The sequence below is a fragment of the Tachypleus tridentatus genome, chromosome 1 (genome assembly GCF_004210375.1).
Source record: "Tachypleus tridentatus isolate NWPU-2018 chromosome 1, ASM421037v1, whole genome shotgun sequence".
Classification (NCBI taxonomy): Eukaryota; Metazoa; Arthropoda; class Merostomata; order Xiphosura; family Limulidae; genus Tachypleus; species Tachypleus tridentatus.
Window position 1 is genome coordinate 15,167,658 of NC_134825.1, and position 14,009 is coordinate 15,181,666.

Here is a 14,009-nt window from a genome sequence, read left to right on the forward strand (position 1 = left end):
GTTGCCTAAAGATCAAATCTCTAAGGAAAACGAACAGAAAAGTTAGCTTATCCATGTGAAAAAAATTGTATTGTTTTAAAAGGAGCTGAACCAGCAAGAGAATATACCAGTCTGCTTAGAAACCCCTGTCATAACATCTCCTGTAGGTTGATTTCTTGGAAATCTGATATGGAAAGGAGGTGGACCAGTTTAGGTGTATTGTGTTGGCGAGGATTCTCTCCACCCTGTCATGGGAAAGAAGGTGGACTAGTCAACGTATCTACAGTTAAAGATATTATCCTCATTTTTACACCCATTTTATGGACCCATATTTTCAGAATGGGAGAAGAGTATACCTGCCTTGTACGTTTTTTCACTAGTGTGTTCCTCTAACAAGAGAAGTCACATTCCAACCACATTTTTGGACACTTTCCTAAGAGTGCTCGTCTAGGTATGTCATACACTTTTTCCTCCAACAATTTCGTGTGGTATTCCCAATGAGATTCTAGCTGTTATGTGAGTTTTAGTAAGATCTGATATCAGATGTTAATATTTTTTTTATGCTGAAAATATATTTCCGATACATACTTTACTCTCCTCACATTTTCGGTGCTTCTTTTCTGTTTAATATCGAATTGAAGATTGTATTTTACACTAAAGAGAAAACCAGCTGTGATAGTGGAGTGTGTTTTAGTGAAGGTTTGCGCATGCTTATTTGAATGTTACAACGCAGTTGAACCATATTGAAATATGGGGTGGGTAAAGTTTTTATGTTATTGGTGAACAAAACCATTTCCGCATATTGAGGGCTGCACTGAAGAGGAAAAGCTGTTGTGTGAGAACAGAAATATTATCCTATTGGAAACAGTACGAAAACAGATATTTTAGAGTATGTGCATAATACTGATAATACTGTCTGTGTGTTCATAGTCTTAAATATCTTCAAAACAGTGCGTAACACAAAATTTGTGGAATCTTATTGTATTGTCTTTCCAAAATAAAATATAGGTCAAGTAATAAAGCTCCAAACACATATTTATCTAAATATATTTCCATTAATCTTAATTCATCCAAGTAAACAGTAATATGAAAATTACACAAACGACAAACAGATACATATTTTAGTATAAAATAATTGTTTATGTAGTTTTGAGTTAAGCACAAAGCTACACAATGGGCTATCTGTGCTCTGCCCACCACGGGTATCGAAACCCGGTTTTTGTCGTTGTAAGTCCGCAAACATACCGCTGAGTCACTGGAAAACATACGAGAAAATATATAAATTTACAATACTCTGTTTCGTGTTATGTGTTGTAATAAATTTTAGGATTAATTAACAAATATCCAAAGTGAAAGTAATACCATGTTACTTAAAACAAATATATATTGCTTTACAATACAATATTTTCAATCAATATATTTGCTTCCTCTAAATATACTTCACATTAATTACATGTTTTATCTCGGATATACTACATGAAACCTGATAACGAGAGTTTTATCTTCCGTATTTTTGGTGCCTTGTCGCTATGGAATGTTGTTTACATTACTATAGGTTTAGGGAAGGCAATGTGGAAGATTTGGGCAAAACATTCTTGATTCGAATTTAAAATTGAAAAACAGTATATATTTTTTGACATATGTGTTTTAATAGTCCATTTTAACTATATTCGTATTCTGTAATTGGAGAAGAATTACGTCATGTATGTTTTAAAAAAAGATAAAAAAGAAGAAGAAAATGGTAAGGACTATGTATACAATTTTAAGATACGTAATTGATTATCTCTTAAATTCTTTATTTATTTAGTAGAGAACTATACAAAGTCCAGAAAATTCCGGTTTGTGAATAAGTAACCACAAACGCGAACTATATATTAAAAAATTGTTTAGTATTGAAATAATGAAATGTGCAATAATTGAAAGCTAAAGTACAAAAACAATATCTATACCTAACATGTACATACCTGAGATAGTGAAAATAACAGATAAAATATAAAGATTTTTCTTTAAAAATATAATCTGGAGGTTATAAAGATTTCACATGGGAAATTAAAAAAGAAAATTTAAGCATAAAAGTATTTTTAACAGTAAAACAAAAAATTACTCTGCATGTTGGATAGTCAACATTGTGAAAGAAAAAAATTTTTTTAGAAAATCTTGAGTTAAAAATCTCAGTATATAATTCAGGAACCTGATATTTTGTGTACAAAAGCCTTGTAATGGTTATTTACAAAATTTTGTGTATACATTATCAAAAATCAGAATGTAATCACTTTTGTGGTTATGAGGTGGGTGGATTCCACTGAACCTGTAATGAAGGGGTTAATCACCCCACAAACATCCTTACTAGACCTGCTCAGTAATTACACCTGTCTGCTTTCGTTGAAGCATTCCAGAATACAATTTCTTGACATTTTCCCAACTCTTATAGTTGTGATTTTCCATTCCAGTATCTTACAAGGCTCTTTCTTAATGACTGAACACCTTATAGGATAAGAGGAAACAAATTTTAAATTTAGAAAAGACATGTTAGGTACAGTTAAGTCAATTTTATTCATATAACAGGATGACTGATTTATGATACAAAGCTAAATAGGTGATTTTCTTAAAAAATTGGGGCTAAGTTAAAATTTTTTCTTTCTCAGTGACAGATCTGCCCAGACATCCCTGAAGGAACAAATGGATCACTTTGTTTTCAATTTATATATTTTTTATTAAAACATGCTGTGTTATCTCCATTATTAGATTGTGATATTAGCACATTTATATTTGGAAACTAACAATGTGCACATTAAGATTACCAGCCACCATGGAAGGATAAATCCTTTTGGTTGGAGCAGGTGACATCTGGTATCTATTTCATCCCTAATATAAGAAATTTTGAACTTGTGTGTAATGGTTTCTCATATTTGTTTAATTTAGGTGTTTTATTTGTTGTCATTTAGCTGTTGTTGCAGAAAGTTTATGGTCTTATATGTGCTTTATATCTAACAGTGATGTCACATATTTACTGTTCTAATAATTTCACATTTTATAATGCAAAATATGAACAAGGGATAATTTGTATTTTCAGGGCTGTCCTTGCACCCTCACCTTAAGCCAATTAAAAATCAAAACCAGCCATTTATTTTTTAGGAATTCATTGAATCTATTTGTAAAACTTGTAAAGTGCTACTCTTACCTTGTACCTTCGGCATCCCATTCAAAGAGTTAGAAAAAAACTATAGGTTAACTCATTTTCTCCAAATCTTAGACTTGTATCCAGTTATCCTATTTCAGAATACAACAAAGAAATCAGAAGTATTTTTCCTGTTGACCCCTTAATATCTGATCTTTAAATGTCAGTAACAATCACCTTTTATAACTTGTCTGTACAAGATAACGTGTCTGTCTTTTCTTCAATAAGTAAGCCAAAACTGCACACAGTTTTTTAGATGAGGCCTAACTAGTGATTCATATTAATAGAATATTAATTATTTTGACTTGTAACCAATATGCCCTTAATACATCCTTAAATTCTATTTACTACTAGTAACAGAGCACTACTTCAATGTCTTTATTAACTACTCATCCAGAGTGCCAAGATCCTTTTCTTTAGTCACATTTTTGAGTGGGATCTTGTCTGTATTAACTTGTTCATTTTGCAGTATATTTTGGATAAATACTATTACTTACATGGATCACAATAATTTTGTCTTTTTGAGTTTTTGATAAAATTTCAGTTTTTAAGTGTTTTTTCAAAGGATATGGTTATCTCTGTTAGGTATTTAGTATACTGTAGTACAAAATTTACAGATTTTTATACTTTTGTTTCAATTGCCCAAATTGAGCTTTAAGACACAAAATAGCACAAGCAGATGTTGTGTGATTTGGTTACTTAGAAAAATAACTTCCTGTACCATGCTGGTACAGCAGTAAGTCTACAGATTTACAATGATAAAATCAGAACTATGATTCCCTTCGGTGAACTTGGCAGATAGCCTGAAGTGGCTTTACTATAAGAAAACAACCCACAAATAATTTGCTACACAGATGTATTTCTCTTGACAATGTAACACCTTAACTACATTTTTTAGAGAGTAAAGGAGTTAAACATGGCATCCCACTTATAACACCAATATGTTACCTTGCACGTATGTGATATAAATATCATTTATTAAGTTCTAACAAAAGTATGAGGCTTTGCTTGGGATATTTGATTGATATATTCTAGATGACTATGTCAGTGTGTATTCAGAACCTACTATAGCATAGAATAATAGTCAAAAATATTTTGAACATTTTTATTATTCAGAAACAATTCTTAATTTACTGTACTTTCTTCACAACATGTTTTGTTTATTGCAGAATAACTCCATCATTGCATTAAATATTTCACATTTACATTTGATGTCTCAATTTTCTCTCACATTTTATCAGAATCTATTACAATTCTTTACTGTTGCAGTGCTTCATGTTAGACAGTATTGGTTGTTTTCCCAAAGAGATAACAGAAAGACATATAAACATGCTCTATTATGATAATAATAATAACTATTATACTTATAGAATTGGTTCCTTATATAACTAGTGTGCTTTGGTAACAATGAATTCCAATAATAGCTTCTTTATCATGTTGCTTAGCAATGGGATAACTTAGTATTGTTGTTTGGAGTATGTGCTGCAAGCATAAATTAAAGTGTATAAACTACAAAACTAAAATAATTATTTTTTGTTTCTTGGAGACTTGATGGATACACACACATGCTTAATTTCAAGTTTCTAGGTTCTTTTCTCTTAAAGCTGTAGTGATCACATGTTCCTTTCTATGTAGATTTTTGCTTGCTTACATCACTAAAAGATCCACATACATGCATGCACATGGATAAGTAATACACCCAGGGTCCACTTAGTATCTGTGCAAAATTTCAAGTTTCTAGGTTTTTTCATGTTGGAGTTACAACAGTTACACACTGACCCACAAGTGTTCCATTTTATTGTTATGGATTTATTCATTTTTCTATTTGATCCAAGTTAATCTTTAAACTTTACAACTTTAATACAGCTAGTATTAAATTGACCAGATTTTGCTATTTATTCCCCTATCAATATAATTAATTTAAATAAGAAAAACAAAGGCCGTTGAGCCACTAGTAGCTACTCTTGTTTGACTAGATTCCAGAAATCACAGTAGTTTGTTATCTTAAATCTAATTATCTTTGCATATTGCTCAGTTAACTAGTATTTCTCCAACTCTTACTAAAATGAGTTCTGTAGTTAATATCCAGACTGTGAGTCAGTGAAACCAAGTTTTGCAGATCAGGTGAGGTACAGAGGGTTGTCTTGTTTTACAATATTCAAGTTGAAACCACAATATAGACTCTCTAGTAAAGGGCTTAATCAATGAACTTCAAAAAATCACACTTCAGTACCAGAAGAACTCACTAAAAGTGATGATGTACAGGTTAGGAAATTGTCCAGGCCATATTCCTCATGCATGAAAAAGTATAAATGTTCATTATTAGCCAAATAAAAAAGTGTGATGACTGTTACATCCTGATTGATATTCATATTCTTTGATGTGCCCTGCTAGTTTTGCTGTCCTCACTCCACTACTACTACATTTATGCAAGTTTTATTATCTCACTGCTGCTCCTGCTAACACAGCTACCCATGCTGCTACAACTGTTATCTCATATTTCATACACCCAGGTGGCACTTAAAATCTGACTTACCTTGCACATGTATTCAGAAGATTTTGTGCATGCCACAAGCTTTGAACAACACTCCCACCTTTACACATTAATGTGGCCTGCTGTGGTGTAAAATGCACTTATAATTAGACTTTTCTCTGTGTATAGTAAACCTCACGAGCAGTAGTGTTTCAAGAAAGACTGATTCGTTTCTTTAAAACTACTTTATTATGGTGTATTTTTTCTTTAGAATTTTTCTTTTGTCAAAACTACTTTATTATGGTGTATTTTTTCTTTAGAATTTTTCTTTTGTCAAAACTACTTTATTATGGTGTATTTTTTCTTTAGAATTTTTCTCTTGTCAAAACTACTTTATTATGGTGTATTTTTTCTTTAGAATTTTTCTCTTGTCAAAACTACTTTATTATGGTGTATGTTTTCTTTAGAATTTTTCTCATGTTTTAAATTTTCACTGTCATCTTTAAACTCAACTCATGGGTTTTGTCAATTTTTCTACACTGTTATACAAGGGACTAAGGCATGTCTTTTATATAAAATAATTAATCGTTATTAGCACTAAGGTTTTACAGTGATTCTATAAATAGTCAATTTATTGGAAAACAAAACATGTTGGTATGGCAAAAAAATCTCTTCCAAAGTAATAGAGTATTCTGGAATGCTAGAGATAAAAGTAAGGATTCAGAAATTAGAAGTAATAAATACAAATTTGAATGTGAAAGTGTGAGTGTGTATGTGTGTGTATCTATATGTGATTTGTTTTTTATTGAAGTTTTCTAATTTCATTTTTTAGTCACAAATAGTGTGAAGAGAAATTATCTCTATGAATGTTTCTGGTTTGTAGAACCTAAGTTTCTACCAAGCATAAACAAATACTATGTGGAAGTAAGACTTGCTTATCGATTAAAAACTATGATAAAACCATTTAGAATTGTAATTTCTACACCAGATATTGTTGTGTAGTTTAGATAGGTATATGGATATGAGGCACTAAATTTAGCTGAGTTATTTATCATACTGGTTATTTGAAGAGGTAAGGTTACTTGGAGAAGAGACAGAGCTCAAAGAAATGAAATGTCTCATTATCTTAAAACAAGAAAAACCAGTTAACTCTGATGCTGTGAGTTTTTTATGCTGTTTTAAGGAATATATGATTGTAATAAATAATGTTATTTCTGCTGTGCAATATTTATGAACAACCAAGCCTTATTCTTCTGAAAACTTTGTTTAAGTGAATGTCAGTAAAAGGAAACTTACAGATTCATAAGGGACATCTTTCCTCTTTTTTGTTACAGCTAGTGGAGGGAGTCCATATTCTAATCTAGAAAAGACATCTGTACTTCAAGAGGTAGTATATATGTTTTGTTTTTCTACATATGTAATGAATATTTTTTGCCATAATATAATTATATAATTCTTCTAATCCTTGGCAGTTGGAGGAGATTTTACAGACTGGCCTGTAGACAGTAAGTAAGATGTTTGTTTCCCATTGCTTAGATCATTGGGCATTTCTTAGTGCCTCTAGTTTTTTGCCTTTCAGTCACATTTCTCCAGTCTACCTAGAGACTGTAACGTGCTAAGTTTTGCCTGTTATGTTTTTCTGTCATCTCCATGTCATCCATACATTTCATGACACCTTATGTGTGCCCCAGGATTTATTTTCACATTTCAACATATTACAACTTTCTCAAAACAAACTGAACGCCAAGAGGCAAGACTCATTGGATCAAATGTTACATGAGGAACTACACGTTCTTTATACTTGATGACATTAGAATCTGGCTGGTGTTGATTCTGGGCAGCATGTACCCAAAATCTACATTGAGTGGGACAGAATGGAAAGCTATAAATATATCCATCCTTGCTTAGTGCCAAATGTTGATTTGAAATGTTTTGCAAAGGTGCTATGGCAGTATACTTCTATAATTGACATGATCATTTTTGCACTTTTTATAAAAATAATAGACAGTATTGTGTAGTCCTGCCTTTACACCTGACTTGAGCTGCCTTTAGTTATATTAGCCCATTGCATTGTCCTTCATTGACAATCCAATTCTAGATTATTATGCTTGATGACAGTGATCCTTGCAACATTCTGGTGTTGTTTCAAACACATTCCTTCTCATATATTCTTCTAGCCAAGCATGAGAGAACCATTGTTTTCCCTGCTCCAAGCTGCTGGAAATGTTAATATGGGTAGTGTTCTCTGTAAGTGGTGCATTCCACCCAAATAAGTGACCATTTAGGTTCGCCTCTCTGACAAGTAAGACTGCTGTGTTCCCTGTAAGTCTAATAAATTATAATTCCCAATTATAGCTACTAAAAAGTATATAGAATTAAAAGTGGGGTGCATCTTAAATTCAAAGTAACATGGTATTACTAAAATAAGTTGTTATAATATATTGAAAATCTTAGTAAAACAGTTGTTATTCAATATATGAAACATAACATTAGTGGAACAAAGTATTATTATAAATGGAACATTAGTGAAATAAGTTGTTATTATTAATTCTCTGATGGTTTTCAATTAACTTGAAATACTGTTCAAATTAATTTGTACAAAACTGAGAAGTATTTTGCCAGTTATTATTCAACTCAAGATACAGGACATTTTTAATTATTAGTACATTCTCTTTGTTATCAATCAACTTGTTAGACTTTTTTCTCTCTCTGATTAATGTTGGGAATGGAAATATTTAATTATATCTTAAAAGTTTCAAGAAAATATTAATGTAAACTAAAACAGAAATGCTCTCATTATCAGAAGAGATTCAGGCTATTGTATTAGTATCTGTTAATTCCTGATAAACAGAAATTTTGGTGGTTTCTCAGATATATTTAGAAAAGCTCCAGTTTACACATGTATATTTTGTATGATTTCAAACTCCACCTGTTGTTGTAAATAAATATTTTTATTATTTTTAAGGCTCGAATTTTCAATGAAAGTCATGTAAATCCAAGGAAGTGTGGACACATTTTGACCAAAGTTTTATATTTACTCAACCAGGTATGGTGATTGCTTAAGTGCTTTATCATGTTGATACAACAATTAGTATTTCTTTTATTGTATCTGGTTGTTACTATGTGGCATGTAATTTTGTTTTAGCTTTGAAAAAAATAAAGGAGGGGTTCATGCAAAAATAAAAGATGAAACATCAGGTAGTGAAGATTGCTAAGCAACTTCTTAACTAGGTCACTTGAGAAAGTAATGATAGTTTGTTGAAGGTAAACATTTGTAACCTAGTTTTAACTAGCCAGTCACTGTTTATCATAAACATCTAAATTCTTCTGGCTGACAAAAAGATGAAAGCTAAAAATATACATGTTAATTTTCTTTTCTTTGTGATATAAAAATAAGAAGCATAATAGGTGAAGATTTAACAAAACCTTCTTTGCAAAAAATTAAGTAATTTCATGTAGCTGTTTTGAAATATCAAATATTTATATTTTCAGAATAATTTATTTTATTTTAAGCGGCTTTCCATGCTATATAGTCTCGTCTTGTAATCAGTTTGTTATTATATTTAGGGAGAGCAGCTTGGTACTACTGAAGCTACAGAAACTTTCTTTGCCATGACTAAGTTGTTTCAGTCAAAAGATCCAGTCTTGCGGAGACTTGTATACCTTGGCATTAAAGAGCTGTCCAAAGTTGCTGAGGATGTCATCATTGTCACGAGCAGGTATACATCTTGAATATAGAAAAATGTTGGAGGACATATTTTACTGAATTCAGTAGTTAAAGGATTTAACCATATCCCTATGGGTCTTCCTGTGGTCACAGGTCAAAAGCCATATCATTGTGCTTGTAAACATGCATTCAAAATTTTATTGAACTACTGTTTTACAAATAAATACATTGCTTCCTCAGATGTAAACCCAATAATATCTGATAAATCTCCACCAGCTTAAAGTATTTCATTTGGTTCCAAAAATGTATTTATATAAAAGCTAAAAATACAATCTGTCTTTCTCTCAGAAGTTCTTATAATGAAAGTATAACAATAAAAAGTACTAAAACTGAATTTATTAAACATTACTGTTAATACTGTTAATTAATGTAACATCATTAAACATTATTATAAATACTGTTAATGAAAGTAACATCAAAGAAGTATTAAGAGTATACAGCACTTACCAGATACAAGTTGTCAGCTTAGAGTATTGTAGATTTAATGTAGTTGAGCAACATAACATCAATATTACCATCTATAAGTAAAAATTTCCATGATCCTAAAAGCTCTTTGTGACCAATGAAAACTAACTGAATGGCTTCAATAGTTTAATGTGCATCTGAGATAAATTTATACAAATTGTTACTGGTCAAGTGTAGAGTGAAATAGTAGGACAGTACTCGTAGTACAGCAAAATCTAACATTTTGTGTTTTACTCAAACTGCAGGATGATAAAATGATGACCACAGGACTTCAAGTCTTGTAGTCAGATTGCAAAACACATTGCGGCCTTGTGCTCTGTCATATCTTAATTAAGTTGGGTTAACCTTTTGAATGGGCTGCTTTCAGATTTAGTGTTCACAAAAGCTTTAAGGGAGTTTAAGGGAAGGCGTAATAATTATATAGATGATTGTGGCTGAGTTGATGGTTTTAACATTAGTAGATGGGACAATCTCAATGGGTAGAAGGATGCCTGGTTTTCCTTCAAGTGCATACTGTGTTGTCCAAGTCAAGTTGTAATGTCTTTACATTCTTGTTACATGCAGAAATATCCAAGAGTTCAGTGTCATTCATGTACTTTATTAACTTAACAAGATTCCTTTCCTATCCAGTACCATTAATTTAAATCGGATAAAGCAAAGGCCAATACACTGACCTGTTGATCTTTGCCATATGGGTCATAGGTCAATGGTCATTTCATTGCATTTAATGATTCCATATAAAAATTTTATTAAACTAGTATTTTATGAATGTATGTCAATAAGTTTATCAAACTGTAGATTATAATTAGCGTTATGTATTATTTAACTTATTAATGTCAAAGTAAATATTAAAAATAAATGACTAAATATTGATTTTAGTGCATTATGTGGTATACTGAATGCAGTATTGGTTCAAAGTAGATATTTGTAATGTCCAAATGCAATGTCTGTAGTTTCTTATGACCTAGGAACTAAAATTACCTGTATTTACAAACTAGAATATCAAATACGAACCTCCTATTTTGTTCTGTTTGGTGAGGTGTTGATTTATAAACTGAATCAAATGCAGTGGCTCACCCAGTTCTTTCAGTTGTTGGAAAGATATGTTTATATACACTTACACCTGTATATGACATGTGAATATTCAACCTAAAGCTCAAAATGTCCCCTGGTGGCTTTCTCAGAATAATTTAATTGCTTAGCCACCAAACTAAAAAAAAAAAGAAAAAAAGATGAAACTTAACTGACCCCAATTTCATATTTTTTATACCCAAATAGAGGTCAGTTATGAACTTTTATAAACTATAGTGGAATTCTATGGTATGGGTGTAGTAATTTATGATTTTATTATTTCAAAAAATATACATAAAACTGAAAATGATTTCCTTTCACATATTTGTGACTTTTGATAAGGCTCAGCAACCTAGGACAAGCAACAAATGAGTACAAAGTTCATAACTAGAAGATATAACTGTTTGCTATACTTATTTATTTACTACTCTGTGTTTTAAGAAAAATAGGTTTAAGAACTTATTTATAAATGGTAATAATGTATGTGCATACACAATGTATAATAACTGAAATGTGACTGTAGTTTACAAAATATTAGCCCACTAAAACACAGCCAAGACAGGTCACTTTATAAAGGTCAGTTTTACATTATTGGATACAATAACATGCATGCAGCATCATTGTAACTTCTGTATTGTTAATCAGACACAGCTGAAATAAATAGATATATATAAATATGTTAGACTAAATAGTTATGTTTTTATGTTATAATTTGTAGTCATTCTAGAACTAGTAGAATGATAAAAGCATCATTTATATTTATTTTTTAATTTTTCATTGAGCTTATTTTTTTTAAAAAGTTGTAATTATCTGGAGATTATAAAACTTTCACATGTGAAATTTTTAACTGTTTCTACTGTATAAAAATATTTTTAATCTGAAAATCAAAATTACTTTGCATGTTGGATAGTCAATAACCTGAAAGAAAAGGGTTTATAAGAAAATCTTTAATTTGAAAATCTTAAAACATAATTTAAAAGCATGATATTTTGTGCATAAAAGTCTTGTAATGTTTACCAATAACTTGCAAAATTTTGTAAAGATATACACACATTATTAAAAACCATGTATAATTACTCTAATGGATACTTTCATGGAAGGGTTATTATAAGGTTGATTTTTCAATAACAGTTCAGTATTGAGCAAATTTATAATATGTATAAAATTTGTTACATGATTTTAGTAATTTTTGTCATTAATTGCACTTTTGTAATGTCTCTCATAGGCATTACATGAAGTTAAATTTTAAAGCATCATTCTCATTTGTTGAATTTTCATTTATGTATATATTTACTCATTTTTATAGCTTAACCAAGGATATGACAGGAAAGGTAATTTTTTTTGTAAATTTTAATAGTTTTAACTTCCCATTTTTATTTTCAAACTGTGGTGTAATGGGAATGTGCACCTATATCATACTAGCTAAGTTTTGCTGATCAAAAGTGAATTTCTTAAAAACATCTAATCACCTTAAAAGTTGTAATGGATAATGCCTATGGTAATAGCTCCCAAGTGCATTAGGGGTATCCCATCTATCTGGCCATATCCAAATGCTGATGTTAAACCAATCAGCAACATTGGAAAATTGATTAACCCCTTCACCATTGGTGTCTTTAACTGTGCATGACACAAAATGTGAGTGTTTTACATTCAGAATATTATTAAACTACTTTTTGTTTATATTTTATCAATTTCTATAACATAATATCTTAGCTAATGACCTATATTTTAATAGTATGTAAGTTTTAAGTTTTTAATTTTATAAGGCAGTATTTTCAAAGATCCTGAATTTGCCTAGGAAAAGTTTTTAATTTTCACATAAAAACCACTTTGATCATGGACTATTCAAAACAAATATTCAATATATTTATGAACAAATCTTTATATTAGTGTATTAAAACTACTTCACTGAACATTTGAAGGTTTGTACTTGAAACACTTGTAATGTTAACTGAAAGAGTGCCAAATATTTTGAATATACACACATAATATTGAAAGGTAGAAGAACTAAATCTATAAAGACTTTGAATGAATACAAAGAAGTCACATGGTGAGCCCATACTGAGAGAGTTAAGTTACAGAGTTGAGAGCTTACACCCACAATTTCTTAACTAATGCTGTCTTTCATTGTTTACAGCCAGTTGTGAGAAAGCTGCTGCCCTTGAAAGATCTTATGTAATTTTTAAAATAAAAATGAAACCTGCCTAATATTTCTCATGTATGCAATTCCCAATCTTCACTCATACAAAAGACATAAAATAATAAAACACCTTTATTTTTTACATTGTTCATACTCCCAAATCAAAAATAAAATAAAATAATGGATACAAGTACTGACAATTGAGAAAATTTTTACGTTGTTTTATGACAAATGTGAAAATAAAAAATACATTTTTGTTACTAGCATTTTTAGTTACTTTTAAGAAGCTAAAATTATAATTATAATATTATTGGGTATTAAGTAGAGTCCCTTCAGAAAAGAAATTATGTAAATTGATGAATTAATGAAAGTTTATCTTAGAAAATAAAAAGTTGCTTCCTTATATGTAGTTGTAAAAGTTGCAAATCTGACCATAAAAACTGCAAAATGCAAAACTGAAAATATATATGTATCTACCCACAAACCTCCATACCAAATTTGGTGAAGATCCATTGACAGCAGGTAGGGTAGTGATAAAAAAACTACCCATTAAACTGCAAAATGTAAAACCGAAGATACATATGTACCTCCACATGGACCTCATGAACTTCCATGCCATTTGTTTAAGATTCATCCTCACACTTAGTTACATGGGCATATAACAGTATTATTACATTTATATAGCTGGGATTGTTTCAGTTTTCTCGTGTTATACTTGAATAAATTTTGAAGAGAAAAGGAGAAGATTGTGAATAAACTACATTTGAACTATTAAGATTGTACTTCTCTTTAAGATCTTTCATTATTTTACTTCTTTTGTAAAGTTACAGGTTGGGAGTTTCATGTAGTAGAAATAGTAAGGTGTTTTTATTTTCATTTAAGAACTATCTTAACTTTTAAGGGTAAATGTCTTTTCACAACAAGCTGCAGACAGTGAAAGGAAGTAAGAGGTGAGATGTTGTGGGCATGAGTACTC

The 14,009-nt window shown here is 30.4% G+C and overlaps 1 protein-coding gene across 4 annotated transcripts in view; it reads left to right on the forward strand.

Annotated features, from left to right (window-relative positions):
* Positions 1–1,475: 1,475 nt before the first annotated feature.
* The window catches only part of LOC143243115 (coatomer subunit gamma-2-like), a 60,582-nt gene continuing 48,048 nt past the window's right edge, over positions 1,476–14,009 (forward strand). For 3 of the 4 annotated variants that reach the window (XM_076486947.1, XM_076486986.1, XM_076487031.1), the window contains exons 1-5: positions 1,490–1,720; positions 6,965–7,017; positions 8,596–8,676; positions 9,198–9,349; positions 12,200–12,224. In XM_076486947.1, the coding sequence (XP_076343062.1) occupies positions 1,681–1,720; positions 6,965–7,017; positions 8,596–8,676; positions 9,198–9,349; positions 12,200–12,224 (351 nt within the window). In that variant the 5' untranslated portion in view covers positions 1,490–1,680. Of the gene's footprint in view, positions 1,721–6,964; positions 7,018–8,595; positions 8,677–9,197; positions 9,350–12,199; positions 12,225–14,009 lie in introns of all 4 variants that reach the window. The other variant, XM_076486919.1, reaches the window with a different exon arrangement.